The 20,302-nt window shown below is 38.4% G+C and overlaps 2 protein-coding genes across 2 annotated transcripts; one reads left to right on the top strand and one right to left on the bottom strand.

Moving 5' to 3' along the window:
• Window positions 1-12: 12 nt before the first annotated feature.
• LOC125656994 (uncharacterized) lies at window positions 13-4,220 on the bottom strand. The gene is made up of 5 exons (XM_048887623.2): window positions 4,032-4,220; window positions 3,086-3,173; window positions 2,120-2,198; window positions 1,305-1,916; window positions 13-1,181 (listed from the first exon to the last, which is right to left on the bottom strand). Exons 1-5 carry the CDS (start codon window positions 4,144-4,146, stop codon window positions 864-866), a joined length of 1,212 nt encoding a protein of 403 aa, XP_048743580.2. The 5' UTR covers window positions 4,147-4,220; the 3' UTR covers window positions 13-863.
• LOC125656986 (uncharacterized) lies at window positions 2,792-16,168 on the top strand. The gene is made up of 6 exons (XM_048887618.2): window positions 2,792-6,478; window positions 9,867-10,064; window positions 11,087-11,212; window positions 11,374-11,646; window positions 14,717-14,873; window positions 14,969-16,168. The coding sequence occupies exons 1-6, from the start codon at window positions 6,439-6,441 to the stop codon at window positions 15,867-15,869; spliced, it is 1,695 nt and encodes a 564-aa protein (XP_048743575.1). The 5' UTR covers window positions 2,792-6,438; the 3' UTR covers window positions 15,870-16,168.
• Window positions 16,169-20,302: the final 4,134 nt, after the last annotated feature.

Here is a 20,302-nt window from a genome sequence, read left to right as displayed (position 1 = left end):
AATAAAAATGAAGTGGTTTAATATCTTTTATTTCATAACAAAACAAACAATGACAATTATAGTCTAAGGAAACTCCAATGTAAAAGCGGGGAATAAAGTATGAAGAATCTCCGATGTGTTACAATGTAAAAGCGGGTATTAAAGTCTGAGGGAATCTCTGATGTCACAATGTAAAAGCGGGTATTAAAGTCTGAGGAATCTCTAATGTCACAATGTAAAAGCGGGTATTAAAGTCTGAGGGAATCTCTGATGTCACAATGTAAAAGCGGGTATTAAAGTCTGAGGAATCTCTGATGTCACAATGTAAAAGCGGGTATTAAAGTCTGAGGAATCTCTGATGTCACAATGTAAAAGCGGGTATTAAAGTCTGAGGAATCTCTGATGTCACAATGTAAAAGCGGGTATTAAAGTCTGAGGAATCTCTGATGTCACAATGTAAAAGCGGGTATTAAAGTCTGAGGAATCTCTGATGTCACAATGTAAAAGCGGGTGTTAAAGTCTGAGGAATCTCTGATGTCACAATGTAAAAGCGGGGGTTAAAGTCTGAGGAATCTCTGATGTCACAATGTAAAAGCGGGGGTTAAAGTCTGAGGAATCGCGTTCCTGTTAGAAGCCATTTTTAAATTATGAACTTCAATCCCGACTATTAAAAGGGCCATTTTTAAACCCGACATTATATCGTATCGTATCGTCGAAACACCGTATCGTATATTGCTGGACAGACGTATACCGATACGTTTCGATATATTGATTCACCCCTAGATTAAAGTACAAATGTAAAACGAAGTCTGACGAAACAAAAACTTGTATATATGGTGTGTAAAGAAAAGAAGAAAACGGAAAAGAATTTCATTTTCAAAAAATTAGACGCTTGTTGATGATATCACAGAACAGCCCATTGTTTTTCTTTGATCAGGTAACCCTTTATCAAAGTTCCTTCTCAAGTAAGGACACTCCGTGATTATTGTCTCCGAGAGGCTATTCGAACACTTCTCTGAAAGTGAGGAACTGTTACCGGAACTGTCACGGTCGATCAATTGGGAGTCACGTGGCATACTGAGTAATCTCTCCAATCTAGAAATGGGGCGTGGATTCACGTTTTCTAGTGTGTAGTAAAATTGTTCCTCTTCTTTGGGTTTATACGCATCCACTCTCTCGTTGGCGATGGATGTTTCAGAATTCTGCAATAGAAATTGTCCCTACCATTATTATACCGGAAAAGGAACTTACAGTGAAAAGATTGCTAAACGTCTAGCAAGTTTTATCTCAGTGCAACATTTTAATAGTTACACGTAAATACGAACTTGTGAGGGGCCAATGTTCTGTGACCATACTTCCCTGTGGTCAAGACGAAGGTCAGGGAGTTCTGGACACGTTGAACGTCGGTGACTTCTGAATGCTGACCATCTAGGATCCTGACCTGTGTCCTGGTGTCTCGTATAATCACTTCCACGTGAGTCTAGTCTTGATTCTGAATGTGGAGTATACTCGTGTCTTGGTGAATATAAAACCTGACTGGGATATCCTCCCACAGGATACCGAATTAAACTGTAGGGAGACTCATCATCGTACGAGTCATATCTGTATTTTGTTGGTGGCTTCCTTGAAATTTGTTCAGTCGATACGGGACTCTGAGGAGAACAATCGGTTTCATCTGGTTTTAACATGTAATCTGCCAAACCAAGTTGCCCGAGGCAGCTACTCCGAGATGTAGCAGGAATTAGGTCACGAGGTGCAGAGTACATGGATTGAAGCTTCACGTGATCTCCTACATCAGCGTCTCCAACGTTACAGGGATTCGAGTTCAGGGGTCGGAAGGTCATGTGACTGCTTGTAATGGCTGTTTGTCTTCTTCTCATGAGGACAGGAGAATCGGAGGGAATAGGTTCCTGTTCTCGTAAAGAATAAGTTTTTCTCTGAAATATAAAGGAATGAATTAGAGAATGTCAGTGGTTCTTTGAATGGAATTATATAATACCGGCACCTATCTACCCGTAAATTTGTTTCAACGATATTTACACAAGGAAATTACTCAAATTAATAGTAATTTCTCGTGATTTTAAATTGCTGTTGAACAAAGGATTGTTTCCTTTTACAATTGAAGTAAAGATATTTCTACCTTATCATTGTTCTTGGTTTCGTTGTTGTCTTGGTAACCGAGGCGGAGTTGCTTTGCAGCCTTCTTGACCCACCTTGCTCTAGATTATAAAGAATTTAAAAAAAGATCCAAATCTAAGGCTACACATGATCATATGGAAAACAGCATTTTGTGTCAGAGAATCGATTCCATACGGTAGGCGGGGGTTTATTTGGACCACTGACAAGACAGATACCTCACGCGACAAATGAGAATAAACAACCCCACCCACCCCACCCCGCCCACCTTTTCCGTGTCACATTTACCCACTTCATGATTTCAACGCCAAGACCTCGGTATCAGTCCTAGGGTGGATAGGGGGGAAAAGAGCCATGTTTGTGGCAAATATATGCACCATGTAGACCAGCCGGTAATTTTGTTTTGATAGTAATGGTCAATACATTGTACCCACAGGCACTCGACGTTTTAAATATCTATAATAAAAAAAATTGTCTTCCTGTAAACATTATGTTTACAGGAAGACAATTTTTTTTTTATTATAGATATTTAAAACGTCGAGTGCCTGTGATTGTACCATACCACCCCTGATAACAATTATTAGGGTGGTGTAGTACAGACCCTTGCTATTATCATCACAGGCAAAATTATCAGTTCCTGTGTATATATGTTTGTTTGATACATGGAAATTACATATTAGAAAAAAAAAAAACAACATGAAACTGGAGAGGTTCAAGTTTGAGGCGGAAATTGCAATGATGGAATGGTGAGGTTTTTGTGACGTCACTCGTGTCGCGCATGTCTGTACATAAATTGGCTTGCAAGGTATTTACTGTAACATGGGCATCTCATTTAAATTTAGAATGTGAAGGATCATTGTAGGTACCTTAACATGCATGTATGTGATATAAGTAAACTTAACAATCAACTACATATATAATCTACTATACAATGTAGGTAGTTAGTGTTGCAGTTGTACTTAATACTTGCCTGAATCTCCAAAGGAGGACACACACCAAGAACAACAGCAAAAACCCGACAAATAGCCCAGCAAAGAACAGAGAGACCATGCGATCACCTACAAACAGCAAAATTAATCTTTTGACACTGCTGTCGTTTGATATATTTTCAAACTTATTAAGTCAACTTTGATCGGTGTTTCAGATAAAATACATTTGTATACTGAGAGCAATGCCTCCGCACGAGAACTAAAACTCCACGACTTAAAAACCAGTTTGATGAAACAATACACGATATTGTGAAGTTTGAGAAAACAAGACAAACGAATCGCGAAAGTTTTTTCAATATTTCAAAATACGTCAACTATATTCTGCATGGCGAAAAAAAAAAAGGATTATAGTCGCCGTTCTCTGTAGTTTTTCAACGTGAGTCTATCAACACTTTCATTTAAAGCAGGATGGATTCGGGCAAACACCTGCTTTAATGTGCCATTATAAAACCAGTATATTCTATTCACGTATGCTTTCCCAGAATTCGTTAACTGTAGATCACTGCCTCTGTACCCGCTGTGTGTACTTAAATACCAAAACTGTTAAATCTTATATGGTAGCTGCAAATCAGTAGCTTTCTGGGGAAGCATTTGGACAGACCAGATATCTCAATATTTCCCCCAGAGAGCTACAGGTCTGCCGCTATTTATATGGAGGTCGTCAAATGCCATTATAACATCAGGTCTTTGCCTACACTGTACAATAGAATAGATATTAGATTTATTTGCCAATCGTGGTCCCACTGGGGGCATAGCATAGATACAAAAAATGAGCGTGATTTGTAAACACACATGAGGACGAGAAAAGTCACATCAATAAAATCAATATTCAAAACATTTTTTTTTAAAAACCAACAAACTACCACATAGTCTATATTGTAAGTGAGGCAAAGTACATCGAAGGAAAACGGTGAAATTCAGACTTACCGCAGGACGTGTCCATTCTAATTACTAACTGTGTATGTTTCCTTGTGTTAAGGAAAAGAAGGGAAGGGCAAATTCCCTCACGTGGGCGGAATTCAAACTTTAAAACAAAAAGCATTCAAGGAAGCTGGTGTACACGCCTGTAATGTTCATGTTTCGTAATCAAAGTGCGATATATTTGTCAGTATATTTTTCCGTAATGAAGACGATATGTCCTCAATCAAGAAAGGTATAAAAGATTATAATACCCATGATTTTCAATGTACACTATCAAACTTCCGTGAAGAAGCATGTGGGACACAAAATCCACACGATGGTCAATATTGGCAGCCACACCTCTCTTTCTTTCTATTGTTTGCATTAAAGAATTTAATCGTAGATCGCAGTGGACTATTTCGCTATAGTAGAGTAGGAATGTTTTAATTACACTTTCTTGTTAATGATATCTCTAATTGTATACTTAAGTGTCCTCTAAGTCTACTTACATAGTATTTAAAGATATCTTTAATGAATTGGATATGTTCTCCCTAAGGCTGTTATAGAACACAAACAGAGAGAGAGAGAGAGAGAGGGGGGGGGGGGTAAAACGTGTAAAGTGAGGACAAATGTCAACCACTGGACAAAAGTTGTGACGACAGAATTGCACTATATGGACCAAAACAAAAACAAACAGTCCTCACAATTACGCCCCTCATAAATATGACCTACAGAATGTGAAAGATGTACAGTAGATACAAAATATTAGCTTCGTGAGGAGAAGTGGTGTGAGGACATGTCCTTACCAATATTCTCTCTCATTTGTCAAACTCAAACTTTTTTCATAATTCGAAAGAGAGTATTAGATCAACTTTTATAAGTAACCCTATAGCTATACCTAACATAGTACTTTTTTGCCTTTAGAATAATATATGTGTGAATTGTCTTCTACACATTGTGAGGACGTCCTCATTTAGTAGGTTTGGTCGGCTAGAGAGAGAGAGAGAGAGAGAGAGAGAGAGAGAGAGAGAGAGAGAGAGAGAGAGAGAGAGAGAGAGAGAGATTTTCACCATTTAGCATTGTGGGCACCATGCACGATAACAAAATTCTGCCCTTGCAGTATACAGTTACGTCCCCTTTGACGTGACCCACAGAATGGGAAAAGGTTATACATAAGTAATGTGGAGACGTGCTCCTACTGATGTTCTCTCTCAAAATATATTTTCCAAAATTCGAAAAAGAGGATTCGATAGACTTTAATAGGTGTTCCCATGAATACTTTTATAATATCACGTATGATGCATTTTTACATTCTTTGTTAGATAGTTCGAGGACGGTTTCACTGGTTAGTGAAGGAGAGATATATAGAGACCAATGATTCTGATCGCCGGTTAGTGAGCGAGAGATATATAGAGACCAATGATTCTGCTCTCCCCAGTTGATTTATTGCGAAATAATGATTTCCTGGCATTACAAAGTTCTCCCTTTTCTTCTTTTTTCAATGAAGACTTGTACCACGTGATTATGATATCATATTCATCGTTGGCGGTTATTCCTTAATATGTCCACAATGTTATCGGGACCTCTTCATTTGATAAAGACAACAAGATAAATTAATGCATTATATTGTATATCTAACAGTGGCGGCTTTAATAGGAAATTTCTGAACGGAGAGAGAGAGAGAGAGAGAGAGAGAGAGAGGTGGGAAATAGCTGGGTGTCTTGGAACTGTGTTGAGACTCCCAGTGGGTCCAGAGTGAAACTCTGGTAAGAGCCCAAGGGGCAAAACCCCCTGAAAATACTGATGACGAGCAAATTTAAGTATTTTTGAACCTATTTCTATATTTTTTAAAAAAGGGACCATGTTTGTGAGGGGCGGCCCGGCGCTGGATCTACATTGTCCAAAAAAGGACCCGTTAGCTTCCGTGTGTTACGATCATCAACAGCTTTAATCAAACACTTTAAACGATTCAACATTTTGGGGTACTTTTCAACTTTTTTTCATTCAGAGAAGAATCATAAGATATATTAATACTGCTGCTACACAGAGCATGGTTGTGGTATACAATAAAAAAAGAAATCTGCTGCTTTAATTACATACTGTATTATACGGAACTTCCGCTTTGGACAAATACGCGACTTCCGCTTTATTCATGGAATTTCTTTAGACTTGTGGAGTGTAAATCACTGAATTTGCCCTCGTCCTAAACGCTTTCAACAATGTTTGCAAAACACCGTCTAAATAAATTTTGCAATGATTTCATCTGAGTGTTGTAATGTTGGCATTTTTTTATTTAAACTTCAAAGTATACATCGATCTTACTGTGTAAGTAAATTTTCCCAATAGTATTGTTAACTATACTTGATATTGCTTACATATAATTGTCCTCTTCTTGAGAAGTCACTTTTCAGATTGCGAGACAACACCAGTGAACATGATACATTGCGGTGCCATATTGCTGTGGATCTTACGGGGTGAGTACGATTGTGCAAACAGCCGCAGTGGCGGATCTAAACGGGGATTGCGGAGGTTGTAACCCTCCACCCCACCCCCATCCCTTTAGTTGAATATTTTCTTAAAATGGTCAATTTAGCCATTTGTGTGGGTTTCTTTTTCTTATTCACCACTCTCCCTCTTTCTTTAGTGATAAAGGTACAAACTTGCATGGTCGCAAACCCCCTTTTGAAAATTTTCTGGATCCGCCACTGAGCCGCTTATTTACATATCATACTAATACTAGCACTCTTCATTTCTCTAGGACTCCAGGAAGTTCCCAAGCACATTTGTTTGTCACTTTGAACCATTAGAATATATTTATGTATACATGTAGGCCTATATGCACATCCCGTAACTGTAGTGTTTATTAAGTTAGAGTGGGTGTAAGTACTCTTAACACTCATTTCAAGTTTATCTAAAATAGACAAGTAACAGAAAGAATTTAATCGTCTCTCTATCTAGAAGTGGCTTATTTCTCCATTTAGATGTCAAGGAATTTAGATAAACAGCGATACAAATTCAGTAAATGGTATTGATTTTAACCATTTTCTCGGGATATATATAAGCACTTTGATTTACTAACAATTCAAACAGAAACACAGTGTATAAGAATGATCTCTTTCGTTTAAAAAAAAAGGGGGGGGGGTGCTAGTCCTCTGAAGGAGAAAGATTGCCTAATAGTGTGAGGAAGGATATTGAAATTGATATTTCTCGAAATACTAATCGAACGTATTTACATTTTCATATGATTTTCTGAAAATATACAATGGATACAAAATTATATACTTGTAATCACTTAAGTAGGGACTGTTGTACGCTGATTAGAAAAGTCACACGTATAATATTTTTCTTCCCAGGGTATCTTTCTTCCTTAATTTGAGTTTCATAGAATATCCCTTTATCAAGTTTTGATAGAATGAACATAATCTAGAAAATACACGAGTAGGCGAGATTAATTTTAACGCTGATTAAAAGAAATCATTAATATTAATAGTTAATGACTTGTTTTCTAGAATAAACTGCATAGCACGATCCAAGGGCGTGTCGTTATGGGCGGATCCCACTATGGGTGGATCCCTCTATGGGTGGATACCTCTATGGGCGGATCCCTCTATGGGTGGATCCCTCTATGGGCGGATCCCTCTATGGGCGGTTCACTCCATGGGCGGATCCCCCTATGAGCAGAACCCTTTATGGGCGGATCCCTCTATGGGCGGATCCTTCTATGGGCAGATCACTCTATGGGCGGATCCCTCTAAACACACTTCGTATGGTCTCATTCCATTCTCAGCCTGTTTCCGTTCTCGGACAATTCCTCTCACATAAATCTGGATCATAACGTGGTTAATTGGAGATTAGAAAACACAAAGGTCATTTCGTCAGGACTTTGTTAGAAATGACTGTCAAGGTCACAGAATTGAGAGGAAGAGTCATCACAAGGTCATGCTTCAAAGAAAGGTTGAGTGCTTTGCACAAAAACTGCATACATGTAACCATACAGTATGTCATAATCCTGGATCAAGGTTATTTGACCAAGGTCGAGGTCAATGGTAAAGGAAATGAGTAACATTTCAAAGGGTTATAATTTTGTAATAAAAATAACTTTAAAATTTTATATACTTTACACAAAGCTTACAATTGGTCAGATCTTATGTCATGACCCTGAACTAAGTAAAAATCATTCTGATTCTGCGCACAAGTACTCCGATGTATATAAATGTTGGAGTTCCTCATTAACAATATTTACGTAGCCATTAGAGATCAGGTCTTATCTTTAGAGATCATGTCTTCCAACAATCTGCTGAAATTCCAATGGGCACAAATTGTAAACCTTTACTAACTGACCTGTTTGTTTGTTTTTTATCTATAAAAATATTTCATTCATATGTCGATTCGATATATCAAGTGAACTCGAAATAAAGGACACAAGATCTTTCCAAATCCACTTCATGTATTTAGACATCTTACTGAACATGGACATTAGCGACAAACTATCTACTCAACTTTACGACAAACGTGATGACGTCAGCTTCTCCATCATTAACCTTCCAAACTTAATTAGCAATATTCCATTATCAACTGCGTGTGGTATTTATGTCTCTCAGCTGATTCGATACGCGAGAGCTCCTTCGTCAAACGCTCGGCATTTAGATGCAAGAATCACGCATATCATAGGTCTGTCGGATATGACCTAGTTGGGGCAGGCATTGGCACATTAAAGAACCCTTACTGCTACAGCCCCGAGCACTTATCATAGGTCTAAATACAGCCCCGAGCACTTATCATAGGTCTAAATACAGCCCGAGCACTTACCATAGGTCTAAATACAGCCCCGAGCACTTATCATAGGTCTAAATATAGCCCCGAGCACTTATCATAGGTCTAAATACAGCCCCGAGCACTTATCATAGGTCTAAATACAGCCCCGAGCACTTATCATAGGTCTAAATGGTTTGTCCCCGTCTTGCACACATTTACATATATACCCGTTTACTTCGTTAGGTGCAATGAAAGGTGAACAGTGATCAGTCTCATAACTCCTATAAAGGTGAAGATAACGAACAGTGATCAATCTTGTAACTCCTATAAAGGTGAATATAACGAACAGTGATCAATCTCATAACTCCTATAAAGGTGATGATAACGAACAGTGACCAATCTCATAACTCCTATAAAGGTGAAGATAACGAACAGTGATCAATCTAATAACTCCTATAAAGGTGAAGATAACGAACAGTGATCAATCTCATAGCTCCTATAAAGGTGATGATAACGAACAGTGACCAATCTCATAACTCCTATAAAGGTGAAGATAACGAACAGTGATCAATCTCATAACTCCTATAAAGGTGAAGATAACGAACAGTGATCAATCTCATAACTCCTATAAGCAATACAAAATAGAGAGTTGGACAAACACGGACCCCTGGACACACCAGAGGTGGGATCAGGTGCCTAGGAGGAGTAAGCACCCCCTGTCGACCGGTCACATGAGCCCTATATCTTGATCAGGTAAACGGAGTTATACGTAGTCAAAATCAGTGTGCCATGAACGGTCTAACAATCGGTATGAAACACACCAGACAGCATTTTCATGACCCTCTGATAGGTTGTAATGGCAGACCAGATCGAAAAATTTCAAACAGCAAACGTTTAAATTGCGGAAGCAATAATTAATGCTCTATTCATTATAGCTGATTGTAGTGTGGCAAATACCATGACAACATGTAAACTTAATATTTACTGCCAACCGGTCAATTCACGATCTATAACCTAACAACAGCACGTGCAAACACATACAACTGTCTGTAACATGACAAAAGCACATGTATACACATGTAACGGTTTGTTTTTGCAATTTTCCAGCAACAGCAGCGACAAAATGGCGAAACTGTGAAGAATGGCGATTGCACGGATATACGAAGAGCGCTTCTTTCAACGTGGACCCGAGCAGAGACGGGAACGTGTTATCCGTGTACTGTGACATGACGTCCATTCCCGCGCAGACGGTATTCAATCATGACGTCATTGCGAGGACTCACTTGGGACACTCCATCAACGGCTGTAAGACTAAAGTTTTGAATATGATGTATAGACGGCTGTAAGATTAAAGTTTTCAATATGATGTATAGACGGCTGTAAGACTAAAGTTTTCAATATGATGTATAGACGGCTGTAAGACTAAAGTTTTCAATATGATGTATAGACGGCTGTAAGACTAAAGTTTTCAATATGATGTATAGACGGCTGTAAGACTAAAGTTTTCAATATGATGTATAGACGGCTGTAAGACTAAAGTTTTCAATATGATGTATAGACGGCTGTAAGACTAAAGTTTTCAATATGATGTATAGACGGCTGTAAGATTAAAGTTTTCAATATGATGTATAGACGGCTGTAAGACTAAAGTTTTCAATATGATGTATAGACGGCTGTAAGACTAAAGTTTTCAATATGATGTATAGACGGTATAACTCAAATATCAAATGGCCACGTAATACATATCATACTTTTACATATCATACTTTTACATATTATACTTTCACATATTATACTTTTACATATTATACTTTTACATATTATACTTTTACATATCATACTTTTACATATCATACTTTTACATATCATACTTTTACATATTATACTTTTACATATCATACTTTTACATATCATACTTTTACATATCATACTTTTACATATCATACTTTTACATATTATACTTTTACATATCATACTTTTACATATCATACTTTTACATATTATACTTTTACATATTATACTTTTACATATCATACTTTTACATATTATACTTTTACATATTATACTTTTACATATCATACTTTTACATATCATACTTTTACATATTATACTTTTACATATTATACTTTTACTTATCATACTTTTACTTATTATACTTTTACATAATTGGCGTCGGGGTTGGATTCTTAACAATTATCGTTACGTCACCAGTAGACCACGATTTTGATTGGATAACTTCAAGTTGGTTCTAAATATTTCATTAAATTTCATTATGCACCTTTATTTATTTATTTTTTTTAATTTTATTCCTTTGCCTTCTATTGCAGGGTACGGTATAGTGATTCCGACGTATGGCGTCACAATGAATGACGTAGAACGGGTAATGACCTTGACATCAAGCTGTCAACAGTACATAAAATATGAATGCAATACTTCCAAACTGATTCTACAACGTAAGTGTATTTGTGACGGAAAAAATCAGAGGGCAATATTTTATGAAGTAACTTTTTCATTCCTATCCTAGTTTTTTTCTTGCGCAAAATGAGTCAAAAAGTAACAAATTCTGTAGATCGTGCTCATAATAATGAATTTTATTTGGTTTAAAATTTCATAGCAACGTATTCAAAATGGGAATCACGTGACTCCGTAATGCAATACTACTGGGGAGATGCTGATATGCAATCTAGCTATTGTGCGTGTGGCCTGTCAAGTACGTGTGCAAATCCCTCTAAAAACTGCAACTGTATGGCAGAAGACGCGACCCTACGAGAAGATAGCGGGTACCTGACGGACTCCAGCGCCCTCCCAGTGACGAGGGTGGTCATTAGAATGTCCAAGAAAGCATCGGAGGGATATTTAACAATAGGACCGCTGATTTGTGCAGACGGTAATTTTTCTAAAAGACAAGAAAGTGTTATAGATGTGTATAATACATGTAATTTTTAATGGAAATCTTGGTGAAAAATCACAGAGGGGGGGGGGGGGGGGATCACTATACACATTTATAATGAACACGCCCGCGGGACTCCAACTCATGATCGACAGATCTGCAGCTTTAATTCACTACATAACCAAACCAGGTAGACCCCCCCCCCCCAAAAAAAATCTAGAAGATTTATAGAGGAATTTGTCTTACTAAGAGATGTATAGTTACTATGATTCTATACATATTACATACAGGTCTGCTCGCGAGTAAAACGAAAGCGGCTCTACAGCACCACAAAGTGTGAACAATTTTACACTGGAGCACTCGTCCGTGAAACACGCTTCTCGACAGTTCCTTCAGCGACAACGAGAAAGAATATATAATGTAAGAATGTCAGGTTTTATGGTAGTACAGAAGTACCATACATGTACGTCACGATAAGCGGCAACGAATTATTCTACCGTGGGTAACCGTGTCCAAACATTCGAAAAATCTTCATATCTAGATTGACACAGACCATTAGAAAGAATGAATTAGCTCAGTTAAAACATAGTTTGCATTGGTATTGTCGGTAAACGTGACCACACTGGAGCATTGCCGCGCAGTAAATAGTATAAGGAATAGACCAACCGGTGTGACCACGATACGTTTACTACAGCGAATACATGGAGTATAGACGCCATATCGTTTACATTTTGTTTTAAATTACACGATGTCCGTCTGTATGCGACTTAAACTTTCATCTTTGCTTGTCGGTGACGTCTACGTTCCAAAGTACTAAGAATTTAGTATAATTATACAGAGTGGTCTTGAAATACCTTTTGTTGTATTCTGAAGCAATCATATAATGAAATTAATGCGATGATATCAACAGTTTCAAATGAGTTCATACAGTCACAAAACCTAGCACAGATTGTCCTGATATCGTTCAATATTAATCTCGGCTGAGTATTTGGACTGACACCTTCACCGAATCTAAGAGCAGTCCTTCATAATTCATGTCTGGAAATTTACTTTCAGCTTCGGCCGGTTCTAGCATTTATGTGCACTTGGGTGACACTGCTGTTCGCTTCAAATAAATGATTTGACTGTTAAACTAACTCTATCACTATTATTTTGCATTGCTTACCCTGTAGGTATGAAAATCCCTTAATGATAACAATCACTAAATTGTCCGTTCAAATGAAGACTTCCATGGCATATTTTATCTCCTGAAATTGAAGAGTTCCTATAGTCTGTTTAATAAAATTACTGATTCATAGCATCTCCAAATACCTACTTGTACATCACTAATTTAAAAAACAAACAAACTATAGAAACTCTTCAATTTCGGGAGATAAAATATTGGGCCATGGAAGGCTTCATTTGAACGGAAAATTTTGTGATAGTTAATTTTATTCAATTTATACATTCAGACGGTAATACATACAGAGTTGGTTTAATAGTCAACTAATTTATTTGAAACGAACAGCAGTGTCACGTAAGTACACATCAATTGCTACCACCCGAAGCTGAAAGTGAATCTCCAGACGTGAATCGGTGGCGTAGCTTCCTATGAAGCACGGAAGCATGTGCTCCCACATTGTTACGGTAAAAAAATTAAATAATCACTTAATTTGACTATAGTTCAATTACTACAAAATATAATAATAAGAAAATATGGCATAAAAGTTAGTGTTGTATTATGTTTATCAATCTACTTAAAAGCAAAGGCACATGGGGTAAGGCCGGACATCGTATCCCACCCCCTTCATTTAAAAAAAATTATTTATCAATTAGATTAACTGCAATTTTTTTGGAGACGTTATTTACTCTAGTTATAACAACTAATGTGTTTTTGAACTCTGTCAAAGCTTTATTTAAAACTACTAAAATTCGATTGTATCTTCTTTCATTTTAGATACATCGAATTTTAGTCGTTTTAATTAAGCTTTCACGGAATTCAAAAACACAATTATTTAGTTGTTATAAAAAGAGTACAAAACGTCTCAAAATCAAAAACAAATTGCAGTAAAACTAATGGACAATCGGTTATTGTTTTTTTTAAATTGATGGAAGTTACGATGTCCATACCCCATGTGTTTTGGAGACTTTGAAAATACATGTACCTTTCTCAATTGTCTAAAATGCACCAACTTCCGGGGGCTTCGCCCACTGGGTCCCCATTGGGGACCTTAGGGCGGCCCCCAAACCCCCTGCCCTTTCTGCTTCCATATTTATCTTCCCCAAGCTACGCCGCTGGGAATTTATGAAGGACTGCTCAGAGATTCGGTGAAGGCGTCAGCCAAACCGAATCTCAACCGAGATTAGTTCAATATATACTTATTTACTTGGTTGATGATTAATGAAGACAAACCAGTAATTGTCAAATTGAGTGAATATTTAGTGCAAACTTTCAGAAAAAGAATTGATGCTTTAAAACTGCAAAAATCATTATAGTTTATTATTCATATATTGGTATAATACTGATACTGTCCATTTACTTGTATATATACATGATTAGCAATTCATATATGTATGTACTTGTTTCCCCAACATGCTGCATCCACATGCAGTTTGCAGTCTATGTAACCTGTAGTTAATGTAAACTTTCTTTCTTTTTTGAATTTCCTTCTTTATAAAATGTCTTACTGTTATGCCCTCTGGGCCCAAAATTGGAATAAACTTATCTTATCTCTACTGATGCAGCTTCTGATCGGCTAATATCATAGACACGTTACATATATCTGTTAATATTTATTTGAATTTTGCTCCGGTACGGTCCACCCCCTTATATTTCCCACTTAGAGATCCTTTTCATTGTTTTAAACCATCAAGATTTAAAACCCTGTGCAGTTATTGCTATAGAGACTAAGATAGTCCGAAATATCTGACGTTTTCCTGGCTTTTTTAATGATTTTGATATTTACTGTGCCAGGATATCCTGACACAGTGGATATCAAAATCATTTAAAAAGCCAGGAAAACGTCGGATATTTCGGACTAATATTGCTACAGTGAGGAACTAATCTATATATTGTGTGTAATTACAGTTGATCCCAGAAGTTTCATAGAAAAACCTGGCGGAATTACAACTGCCATCATCTGTTCAATTCTCTTCCTCCTATTTGTTTTCATGATCACGTATGCCTGTTACAAACGCCGTCCCTGTAGAAAATGCGGGAAGTGTTACAGACAGCGCTCCAAGACGTACGTACCAAAGTCTGTTTCAGAATTAGTTCCTGAATTATTTTAATGTACATGTATACGTTACGTAATAATGCTTTATCAAATTGTCTTTTAAGCATACTTGAAAAACTTCCTCCACAAGAAAGTCCAGCGGTATCAACAAACATTACCGAGACGGAGCAGACGTCCTCATCAATGGCGGAGATACCGCGAGGCCCGCTTCATGCAATAATGCCGCCGAGCTGGAACGTACACAATTTCCCAATTCAGGATTATAAACCTGGGGAATTGGCCACACTTCTTGGAGCTCAGAACGAGGCTGAGTTAGAACGCCTACGAATGCAGCTGAACACAAGACCTCATCACCCGTCACCAATGTACGACAACCACGGAAGCGACAAGAAAGAAATCGTGGAACCCCTGAAAGTGACGTCAGAAGATACGTCACAGACCAATATAAGTTCTGACCACAACGTAAACTTTGACGGTGTGTTGTTGGTCAGATCACTTATAAAGCGAGAACAAGCGGAGAGACTGAGAAATGCCAATCATCCGCAACCACAGCTGCAGCCCGACGCAGTGGTCCATGACAGCAACACAACCAGCACCAGGAAGAACCAGCTGCAACCCGACGCAGTGGTCCATGACAGCAGCACAACCAGCACCAGGAAGAAACAGAGCGCAGTAAGCATTAGCAACCTTGAAGAATCCAGCATCAAAGAAAATACAATCAAACCAGACAAACAAACGGAGAGTACCGAGGACAGACACGATGTTGATCTCTCTCATTTCTCACAATCACACCACTTAAACCATACAAATATTCAGATGGTCAAAGATATTATTGAACAAGAAAAAATTGAAAGGGGGAGTTTTTTAAGCACATATGATCAGAACCAATCAAAAATGGATATCAGTTCTACAGTTGACCCAAGGTCAAAAGCAGTTGACCAATCAAACATTACTCAGCGGTCACTTGATGCTCAAGAAACTGAATATAATGCCGACTGGGACTAATAGTCGTGAAAAGTCCAAATAATCCGAAACTATGCATGCACATATAAACCACGACATGGTTTTCCTCAGAGGTACATATTCATATCTAGTGACCAGTCATTCAAAAACTTACTTTGTTAAACACCACTCTGATTCCATGCACAAGTACTCTGAAGTTGAAATAAAAAATATGCTAAAGTTCCTCATTGACAATATCTTCGTGGTCTTTGGTGATCAGGTCTTCCAACAGTCTGATGGAATTCCCATGGGGAAGAATTGTGCTCCTTTGTTAGCTGACCTGTTTCTATATTCATATGAAGCAGAATTTATTCAAAAACTTCTACGTGAGAAGAAAAAATTTCTCGCTGTGGCCTTCAATTTGACATTTCGATGACGTTTTGTTTATTAACAATAATACAGGGGTTTCAACAGTCTCGATTGAAGTCAGCATTTCGCAAATTCTATGGTCGTTATAACGATCTAGTTCGTCAATACAACCTATCGTAGGGTCAAATGCTGTCTGACGTGTTTTATATACCGATTGTTAAGCCGTTCTTGGCACACTGATTTTGACTGCGGATAACTCCATTTACCTGAACAGAATATAAGGCTCAAGGCGGGTGTGACCGGTCGACACTCGACAGGGGATGCTTACTCCTTCTAGGCACCCGATCCCACCTTTGATGTGTCCAGGGGTCCGTGATTGCCCAACTATCTATTTTGTATTGCTTGTAGGAGTTCTGAGATTGATCACTATTCGTTATCTTCACCTTCCACACATGTATTTTCTTAATGTCCACAAGGTTTATTTTCGAAAGCTAAAACTTATAACCATACACTGGGGGGGGGGGGGGGGGGGGCAATGTCTTATATGTAGTCGTCCATTACCTCCAGTTGATTTCGAGAACTGACGGTACCTGACAATGGTGGGGGCACGGGGGGCGAAACCCCCAAAAGGTCCTGGGTTTTCCAATGAAATCACTTATTTTTGCGCATAAAAACAGAGTTTCTTGTCAATTTCCAAAGTAAGAAGAATTCACAAAATTATTTTCTGAAGTGTTTATTATGCCAACCTTGTGTACGGTGACTGACTTTACATTCGATCTACGAATTGTTTAATTGTTTTCGACTGGTATACTAGTATATGGTAAATGTTACTGATAACAAAGAATATCCCAATCCGTCTACTACAAGTACATATACAATGTACATTAAATCGATATTCAACATGATATGTTTTGAAATTAAAAAAGGACTTTAAATTTCATTGAATGGGCATCATGATACTGTAACCCGGCACTATATAATAAAGTTATTTTAGGCACAGATATTTTAACGACATTTCTGTCTCGCAAATGATGTGCACGCAGTTGCGTATAGGCAGCTACGCGCCTGGTTACAACAGGTGAGTTAAGGTTAATGTAGGGTTTATTTTTAAAAGCCAAGAAATACACACCCTACATGTACATCCACACCCCACATGTACATCCACACCCCACATGTACACCCACACCCCACATGTACACCCACACCCCACATGTACACCCACACCCCACATGTACACCCACACCCCACATGTACACCCACACCCCACATGTACACCCACACCCCACATGTACATCCACACCCCACATGTACATCCACACCCCTACATGTACACACACACCCTACATGTACATCCACACCCCACATGTACACCCACACCCCACATGTACACCCACACCCCTACATGTACACCCACACCCCACATGTACATCCACACCCCACATGTACATCCACACCCCTACATGTACACCCACACCCTACATGTACACCCACACCCCACATGTACACCCACACCCTACATGTACACACACACCCTACATGTACACCCACACCCTACATGTACACCCACACCCTACATGTACACCCACACCCCACATGTACATCCACACCCTACATGTACACACACACCCTACATGTACACCCACACCCTACATGTACACCCACACCCCTACATGTACACCCACACCCTACATGTACACCCACACCCCACATGTACATCCACACCCTACATGTACACACACACCCTACATGTACACACACACCCTACATGTACACCCACACCCTACATGTACACCCACACCCTACATGTACACCCACACCCTACATGTACACCCACACCCTACATGTACACCCACACCCTACATGTACACACACACCCTACATGTACACACACACCCTACATGTACACCCACACCCCTACATGTACACCCACACCCTACATGTACACCCACACCCTACATGTACACCCACACCCTACATGTACACCCACACCCTACATGTACACCCACACCCCTACATGTACACCCACACCCTACATGTACACCCACACCCTACATGTACACCCACACCCTACATGTACATCCACACCCTACATGTACACACACACCCTACATGTACACCCACACCCTACATGTACACCCACACCCTACATGTACACCCACACCCCACATGTACATCCACACCCTACATGTACACCCACACCCTACATGTACACACACACCCTACATGTACACCCACACCCTACATGTACACCCACACCCTACATGTACACACACACCCTACATGTACACCCACACCCTACATGTACACCCACACCCTACATGTACACCCACACCCTACATGTACACCCACACCCTACATGTACACCCACACCCTACATGTACACCCACACCCTACATGTACACCCACACCCTACATGTACACCCACACCCTACATGTACACCCACACCCCACATGTACACCCACACTCCACATGTACACCCACACTCCACATGTACATCCACACCCTACATGTACACCCGCGTGGATGTCATCGTCGGAAACCCACAGTGTGTCGCGCTTCTTTTACCGATTGATTGATTGATTGATGTTTTCCGCCACACTCAACAACTTTGCAGTTATCTGGTGGCGCCTAGTTTTTATTGGTGGAAGAGAAAACCCAGATACAATGTACCTGGGAAGAGACCACCAACCTTCCGAAAGTAAACTGGGAAACTTTCACACTTACCGGCGCAAGCGGGATTCGAATCCGCGCCGACAGAGGTGAGAGACCGTGTGATTTTGAACGTAATGCTCTAACCACTCGACCACGGAGGCGAGGGTTTCACCGAAGTGCGACCGACCGTGGCTTTCCAACGATGCGTGGATGTAGATTATAACTGTCCACTTCTCTACAGAGAATATGATAAGCCAGTGACTCGCTGTATCCAACAGCGTATACCAGTCTTTACTGTATCTAACAGCGTATACCAGTCTTTATCTGCGTAATCCATTATTTTCGCTTTGATCGCGAACATTTTCGATTCGTGAAAAATAAAGTAGCGTAAATTTCATATCAATGTTGGTTTTTAAAATCGATAAATCTGTCTTTAATACCTTATAAGAAGTTAATTATGAGATGGCGGCAATAACTAAAATTTGAAATTAGCAATTTTCATTTTTAATCAAGATCCATTTTCATTTCAATAAACCTTATATCCCTTCCCGTATAAAAAAAGAATTCTACATCGATGTTTAATGTAAAGACTCAAATACCATACAATGTAGCCCATCTTGAAAAATCGCTAAATTTCTTGGAAATTAGGGCATTATTTTGATACAATTATTACAGCATTGGAGCCAGTCTACATTGTTTGTTTGATATTCGTAGGATTGGTTAACTATATATCGTTAACCGATTGGTGACTGTATTATCTGCCATAATACTATCCATCTCATTGCGATCCAGCCTCACCCTCCAACACCTCCCAAATGCACCAACATAGTGAAGTTGAAGTGTGTTGTAGTAACATACATATGCTCCGTATGGGTTGTCCCATGGTTTAAAAATAAATAAATATAAATAAATAAGGACCATCGTGTACCAACACGTCTGATGACTGCGGTACTGTCTTTTGATGGCCGGACACATACATGTGGTCGTATGTCATAAATCATAATGAAATAAAGAAGTAACTTATATTTATCAAAACTAAATAAAAAATAAAAAATTAATAAAATGAATTATATTTTTTATTTATATAATAATTTTAATAATAATTTCTATTTAATTTATTCAATAAATTAAAATTTAAAAAAATATAATAAGTAAATTAAAATTAAATAATTATAAATTATATTTTTTATTTATATAATAATTTTTATTTAATTTATTCAATAAGTAAATTAAAATTAAAAAAAATATAATAAGTAACTATAAAATTAAATATTTAAAATATTTTTTTATTTATTTGGATTCTAATAGAAGGTAATAATTAGTAATCGCACTTCGTCTTTCATCCAAATAAATCAATGAATGAGCCAGTCTACATTGACCTGTGTTCCCTGAATGAGCCAGTCTACATTGTTAACTGTTGTCCTGTGTCCCCCGAATGAAGAAAACCATAACTTTCCATGCATAACTCAAGATA

This window comes from Ostrea edulis, chromosome 7, assembly GCF_947568905.1.
Source record: "Ostrea edulis chromosome 7, xbOstEdul1.1, whole genome shotgun sequence".
Taxonomy (NCBI): domain Eukaryota; kingdom Metazoa; phylum Mollusca; class Bivalvia; order Ostreida; family Ostreidae; genus Ostrea; species Ostrea edulis.
Note: the sequence above shows the minus strand (reverse complement) of the source record. Positions and strands in the feature narration are given on the sequence as shown.

Coding starts and splice junctions, on each gene's coding strand:
- LOC125656994 (XM_048887623.2), bottom strand. CDS start 4,146: ATGCTTTTTGTTTTAAAGTTTGAATTCCGCCCACGTGAGGGAATTTGC. Junction 2,199..3,085: donor GTCCTCCTTTGGAGATTCAG/GCAAGTATTAAG, acceptor TTTATAATCTAG/AGCAAGGTGGGTCAAGAAGG. Junction 1,182..1,304: donor AGAACATTGGCCCCTCACAA/GTTCGTATTTAC, acceptor TTTCTATTGCAG/AATTCTGAAACATCCATCGC.
- LOC125656986 (XM_048887618.2), top strand. CDS start 6,439: ATGATACATTGCGGTGCCATATTGCTGTGGATCTTACGGG. Junction 11,213..11,373: donor TTCCAAACTGATTCTACAAC/GTAAGTGTATTT, acceptor AAAATTTCATAG/CAACGTATTCAAAATGGGAA. Junction 14,874..14,968: donor TACAGACAGCGCTCCAAGAC/GTACGTACCAAA, acceptor TTGTCTTTTAAG/CATACTTGAAAAACTTCCTC.